General features: G+C 30.0%; 1 protein-coding gene across 1 annotated transcript; it reads left to right on the top strand.

The window, feature by feature from the left end:
- Positions 1–5,863: 5,863 nt before the first annotated feature.
- Positions 5,864–6,981, top strand: LOC111616832 (DNA mismatch repair protein Msh6-like; the record flags this gene model as incomplete). The annotated part of the gene is made up of 2 exons (XM_023358187.1): positions 5,864–5,982; positions 6,755–6,981. Coding segments are annotated over exons 1-2 (302 nt in total), but the record flags the coding sequence as incomplete, so codon positions are not given.
- Between the last annotated feature and the right edge of the window lie 578 nt (positions 6,982–7,559).

Genomic DNA, 7,559 nt, shown 5'->3' with positions numbered 1-7,559 from the left:
ATTTGTGAAATACTTCATGTATTGTAATTCTGATTACCATTTCATTGCTTCCAGATGATCTATTTTTATCACATGTTTCTTCTGTGTTTGCCATCAAAGATTTATCGATTTCTAATTTTATCACTTTTAAAAATATATCTAAAAAAAATCTTTAAACTTAGACATGGTACTCCACACTTCTTATATATTTTAATTTTGTTATTGATTTCCTTTTATATTTTTCACTTGCTTTTACATTTTTTATGCTTGTCAATTTTATTGTTGTGATATCTACATACCATACTGATACATACTATACCTACATATTAATAGTTTCTCCTGTATAATTAGAAACTATTATCCATCAGAAATCAGGACTAGGCCACGATGGATATGAGAATAGACAGATAATAGAATTTTCTCTACCAGTACAGAAAAATTAATTTATAATCAACAATTAATATACCATCCTGTATGAACAGTACTATATTTACATGCAGTGCAGTAAATAGAGGCTTAATACAGTAAAATACTGTACAATATATACTTTATTATGGCAGTAGCATAAGAGAAAAATATTGTAACACTAATCGCAAAACTGAACTTAACACTCTGATGGTTAAATACAGTAATGTATATAAATTATTATAAATAAAAAATTTTACCTAATGTAGAAAAAATTTGTAACATAAACACATCAGGTAAATTAAGCTTATTGCAATAAGCTCAAACATATGTTTCTTCTTTTTAAATGTTATATTTAAGATATATTAATTTAATTATATCCTTGACAATTCTGATGTATTTAAAACCTGATGATTTCTTTTGTCAAACTTAAATGTTACGCTTTGTGTTACGTGTAGCTGTCAATATTCCATGTAATTACTTAATTATGTACTTTAGACATTCACAGAATTTACTAAATATCTAGTTTGTTTATAAACACAGTTACTATTTATTAATTTTTTTAATAATTTATTCTTTCATTTAAAATTTTGATTGATTATATGATTTACACCACACCAACATTTTTATGTTTTATATATATGAGCACTATACAGGGTGGGCCATCGAAAATGAAATGGCAGAGTTATCGTGTTCGTCCGAGCAAATCGCTCGGACAGGTCAATATATGCTCCTATATGCTCCGAAATCATTCGACCAATTGCTACAAAACTCTGCAGTTATGTTTGCATACTTCTAACTTGGGGTGTGTTTACTTCTGAGCTAATTTTACTGTCAGCACGCTCAGCCTGTATACTTTTATCCGAGCGCCATGCTTATTGGCATTTACTTTAGAGCTATGTGACGTCATGTTTAGCAAAATTGGTAAGCTTGGAGTCCTAGCAAGTTCATTGTCGAGCTTTGCACTAATTCAATATGGCTGCTCTCATGAAAAAATTACTTTCTGTACAAAGTAATAAAAATGGAATTAGTTTTGGAAAAATAAATGGCAGAAAGCATTTTTATTGGTAAATTTTAATTATTTGTTGTGTAAAATGTTTACAATGATCTTTTTTTTCATTGTAAGGTTCAATAGCTTTAGATGACTTTTTTTCATAAACAGAGTTAGTTAATGTGAAAAAAATTAAGTTTGATTCATTGTTTATGATTAAAAGTGAGGTTTACCTTATACGTGTTTGGAATCTTCNCATATTCTACACCAATCATTTTTGGTTCTTTACCTATGAAATATAATAAACATTTATAATATAAAAATAATAATAAAAAATTGTTAGTTTAATTGAGATCAACCAAAATTTATTTTGTCTATATGCTATGTACAAAATGGCACATTACATAAGGACAAAATGACATATATGTAAAAACTATAAAATTACTGACTAAAGTTTACAAATGAAGCATTTGGTTCTTTTAGGAACATCTGTGCAAGAAGCGTGAGCCCAACGCAAACAATTTAAGCACCATAACCAGTCTTCTCCAGGCTTAGATTGGGAAAAAAGATCATTGCAATATATGCATGGACAGTCCTCTTCATCATCTAGAGAGTTATCAGGAAAACTTTCTTCTTCACTGTCCATGTCAAGTATCTTTAGTAACGTTTTGTCTCCTTTTCTCTGGCGGAGCTTTGGGCTCATTTTTTGATTTAATTGCCTTCATATTAGGAGTAGAAGTTAAAACTAAAGAGGTTTATCAAATCTTTGTCTTATGTTTTCCTTGACCACTTATAAAACGTCCTGTTGGAACTGGAGAAATCTCCTCATTAGACACAGCAAGAGTAGAGGACGGTGGATGTTCTTTAGTAGCGGCAGATGAATGATATTGAATTGAATGAGTTAAAAAAGTTCTTGCTCAGTGTTTGCTGATGGAACCTTAGATGTATTATTGGCTTGTTGTTCGGTAGATACTGTTATTTCAGCTGTATTATTGTCGTTAGGTGTGATGGCATGGGATCTCTGTAGCTGATATTGAGGTTAAGATAAGTTCCTTGACTGAGCTCTTATGGACTAAATGACATATCTATGTCATTATGTCCGTTATTTATGTATGTCGTTTTGTCCATATAACATTATAAAAAACAAAATTATAAAATAAATACAAAGATGATATTTTTAATGGAAAAAGTTATTTAAGTGCAACAATAAATTCTTGAGGGTTGAAATAAATGCTACACAAATAGATAAAATAGTGAAAAACATACCATCTATACAAAAAACTTGTTGCAAGGAAAAACTCGTAACGTATCAACACTTGTCGTTGGCCGTGACACCCGGGCAAATGAGAGGAGTGCGTTCATGTTTCGACGGGTTAGTAAAAGCTGCTCGGATAATGTGGTGTCATGGTCAGTTGCACGCTTGAGGCTGACAAATTCGAATTATGTTGTCTATGTTATTTTGTATGTATTTCCCCTATTTGTTAATTCTGAACTCAGTTTAGTTACATCACAAAAGAACATCACATCCATTCACTGGGTAAAACAATTTCTTTAAATATGTATTATAAATATTATATGTATGTATTTATATGTATGTATGCTTTAAATATGTATTATAAATATTATATGTATGTATAATCTACTGTTCTCTTATATACTGGTACTGCATCTAATTTCATATATTACTTCGTATAAACAAACCTGAATGATTCTTGATTTGCTAATGTCCATAGGCAGCATAAAAGCTGCTTTTGAGGAGACACAGGTAGTTTTCCAGAGGAAGTAATTTTTCTGTGTCTATAATTGGGCTTATTTTTTAGAGGAGAATTTCAAAACATTCTCTTGTAAGTCTAAGGTTGTTTAAAATCGGTTGGCTTATAAAAAGGTAGAGTCTCTTCAATAAAAGTTTCTATCTTTTTTATTTGACCTTACTTTTCTTTTTTTCTTTATTCATTTTTTCTACAATTATATCCACAATAAAATCATCCTTGTCTGATTCAGAATCGAGTAGTTCTATCTGTAATGTAACATCTAAAATAGCAGCTTTGACAATATTATTTTCCAGAAAACCGTCATATTTCTTGTTAGTGTTCGTGTTTACTTTCGAACTGGACATGTAAGCATGAATACACATGCTAATGACGTCACTTCTGGTGTTCAGAAGTACACTATTAGCTCAGAAGTAAATGCACTCTTGGACAATGTTGTACATACCTCCCAAAATATATTCTATAAATCAATTCATTTCTATGTGTATTCAGTTTGCTGGCTTTATATGTAGTGCCATCTATTTGCAAAAATTTAAGAAAATAACAAACTAAATATAATTTTTACAAAAAAAGATAATTTTTTAAAATATATATATTATATTATATTCACTTTATTACTGTGACAGGTAGCATAATAGCACTTACCTGCATGGAATCAAAAGTGTTACTCTGTGAAAAATCTATAAGTATTTAATTTTCCACATCTAATAATTCAGGTTTTTTTATTTCTGAATGGTTCTTTCTTAATTTTAATAAGCACCCTCCAGTAACTGAGTGGCCAAAAAGCCCCAGCCATCATATTGGACAAACTATGAGGCATGTTTTTTAAGTGAGTACTGTTTTGATATTAAAAAAAACACACAACACAAGTGCAGTTTTTTTAACAATTTTATTTATACATGAAAGCCTGTACCTTAAGGGGTTAATTTAATTAATCTACTTTTCAACATAATTTCCTCCAATATTAAGACACTTATATCCTACAACTAGCTTCTGAATTCCATCCTCATAGAAACCTGGTGCCTGATTTGTCGACTACTGCAGCACAGCTGGCTGCCTAGATCTTTTTCAAGTGGAGAAACAAGTGCTTCTATATAGCCCTGATCTAGCACCTAGTGTTAGATCAGGGCTATACAGAGGGTGATCAAGTTGTTTCCAGCCATATGATGTAATTGGGTTGAGCCATGTGTGGGCAGGCATTGTTATGAAGCAAAACAATTCCCTTACTGAGCTTGCCACACCTTTTGTTTTGGATTGCACGACGCAGTCTAGTTAAGGTGTCACAATATGTCTCACCATTTATTGTGTTATTCTGAGGCAAAAAATCCACCAGCAACACCCCCTGCCTATCTCAAAACACAGTGCACATGATTTTGCAGGCTGAAATTGTTTGCTTGAACATGACTTTCTTGGGTGATGTTAAATGCCTCCATTTCATGGATTGCTGTTTGCATTCTGGTGTAACATGAGCCACCCATGTTTCATCACCAGTGACAATTTGGCTTTAAACCTCATCATCTTCATCACTATGTCGTTCAAGGAAAGTCAAAGTACTGGCTAAACATTTGGTTTAGTGCACCTCTGCCAGCATTTTGAGTATTCATCATGAGCACAACTTCTGGTAATTTAAGTGTTTTGTATTAATGCATAAAGAACACTCCTTGAAACTTGAGAAATGTTATTGTAAGATAATGATGAAATTGTAAAGAGTCTGTTTTCTTGAACTTTTGGATCAACTTTCTGCGCCATGTCTTCAGAAATAACAGACAGTTGCTCACTACATTCTTTATCATGGACATTAGTATGGCCATCTTTATATGCTCTAACCCATTTTCTTACCATTCCATCACTCATAATGTTTTTTCCATATACTTCACTAATCTGTGATAAATGTCAGCCACTTTCGCGTCTTCTGCGTTAAGAAAACAAATCACTACACATTCTTCACAATCGGCAGAATTTTCAATTATCTGAGGCATTTTAAACACACACAAACAAACATTAAAAAAAGCAAATGTTTTCTTAATGGCATATGTGGCTAGCCAACAGATGTGGGTACTCAGTGCACATTTGCAGAACACCGACTGCAATGCTGCAGTGACCCTAATTTAAAATGGTACTTACAAAAAACACACCTTGTACAACTTAATGTTCTCTCATCTAGTTATCTGTCATTTTCCTCCATGTGACAGAATGGACACCACTGTCTAAATAATTGCATTGTAAAGAATATAATAATAATGTGTTTGTTTTAATATAATTTTATATATATAAACATGTAAGTGTAATTATAAATTCGATTGTATAATTAGAAAACAGTTACAATTAAAAAGTCATTACAGGGTGCCAATGAACAGCTTGATGAGTTTAAACCTTTACTTTTGGTGTAGATTGATACTCGAATTGTTCAGTTTTTTTCATTATTTAAGTAGGATCATTCAATTCACACTATAGGAAAAAAATCATTATCATCAAATCATATGATATAAAGGTTATATGAGAAATAAGTTTGACTTTGTTGTGGGAATATGCAGTTAAATTGGAAATATTGGATAAGTAATTTGATTGAAAATAGAAATTCTTTTAATACTGTAAAATAACTTTTTGATTGTAAATGTGAGAAATAAAAGTGATATATTTATAAATATAAAGTTTAATTTGATTTTTATCATTTATTTTAAATGTTTTTGTATTTTCATTTGTAACATTTTACTGTTTTGTTTTAATAAATCATTAGGTGTGGATAATGAATATGATACAGCAATGGAAGAAATTGAAGAAACTAAAAGTGAATTTGATTCTTATTTAAGAATACAAAAAAATATATTCAATTGCAAAGTACAGTAATACAATTTTCTATACTCTGACTAGATAATTAATTACTACAGAAGTACTATATAATTGATTTTAATAATTTCATATTTTGAATGAGTTAATCTGCTTTTTTTTTATTATATAATTACTGAACAATATAATAAAAAAGTTAGCCATTGTAGTTTATAAATATGTATGATTTGTGTGTTTTATGAAAGTATTTAAGGAAAATTCAACACCTTTACAAGTCTAGAAAAATTTTAATGCATAATGGCATTTTCAGTGGTTTTAAATACCATCTTCAGGCAATAACAACATAAGTTGTAATGAGAAAAATTCAGGGTGCATAGGAAAGTCCCTTTAACTGGAAAATTCTTGAAGAACAAAGAAAACCAGTATTCTATTGAACTAATACTATGTGCTTATTTATTTATGCTTTAATGTAATTTTATTAGTTTATGCTATTACAATGCTTGATTATCTTGAATTCTTTATAATTTGGTATTTTCTATATTTTGTAAATGTTAATTTTCTAAAATTTTTATAATGTTCTATTCTTTTTTGCTCATTACTACTAATGTTATTGCCTGAAGATTATTTAAAATAACCAAAAACATTAATGTGTGTTAAAACTTTGCTGGGCTTATTAAGGTATTGAATTTTTCTTCTATACTTATTCAGTTTTATCTACTTGATAGTATTTAATTTAATAATTTTAAATAAAATGATAAACTGTTTCTATAATTATGAATTTTATATTCTTTTATCATTCATATATGCATTTAATTCATTACAGGTTACGTATTTTGGTAGTGGTCGGAATCGTTATCAGTTAGAGGTTCCAGAAAATGCAACCAAGTACGTAACTGATGAATATGACTTACAGACACAGAGGAAAGGATTCAAACGTTATTGGACTCCGACAATAAAAAGTTTATTAGCAAAACTAATATCTGCCGAAGAACACAGAAATGCAGCATTAAAAGATATCATGAGAAGAATATTCTCTGCCTTTGATTCTGGGTAATATATTATTTTCTGTAATTACAGGTTTTTACTATCTGAAAGTAGTGTTACTTTGAAAATTTTTCATAAGTCAAAATGATATAAAGCAAAGAAGCAATTACCATTAATTTATATGAGAAAAATTTTTGAGTGTTCTCAAAATCAAAATTACATAACTAAATCATACTAAATTTTACTAAGAGATAGTAAAAGCTGGAATAATATGATAAGTGCATAATCTGTATAAAGTAGAAATGTAAGTAAAGTGTAGTTACTGAAACTATATCAGAAGTCTACTGTCTCTAGTAAGCAACATTTAAGCTGTGAAATTATTCTCATCTTAAAACTGATCAAAACCATTCATGACTTCCTTTAAATTCCACTTTTTCAATACTTCCATCACCATTGTCCATTCTTTCTGTTTCAGCTTATCAAAAACTGGCTGATTTCTTAAGTAAAAGCAACTTAATAGAATGCCATGCTTTGTACACCCATCAGTTTATTCAAGCAATAGACTTTCCACTTTATCATTGTATTTTTGCTAACAGATGCACAAAATAAATTGACATAAAGCACAGATACTCATGGACACAATT

This window comes from Centruroides sculpturatus, unplaced genomic scaffold, assembly GCF_000671375.1.
Source record: "Centruroides sculpturatus isolate CEXI.00-Female unplaced genomic scaffold, Cexi_2.0 scaffold4118, whole genome shotgun sequence".
In the NCBI taxonomy this organism is placed as follows: domain Eukaryota; kingdom Metazoa; phylum Arthropoda; class Arachnida; order Scorpiones; family Buthidae; genus Centruroides; species Centruroides sculpturatus.
Note: the sequence above shows the minus strand (reverse complement) of the source record. Positions and strands in the feature narration are given on the sequence as shown.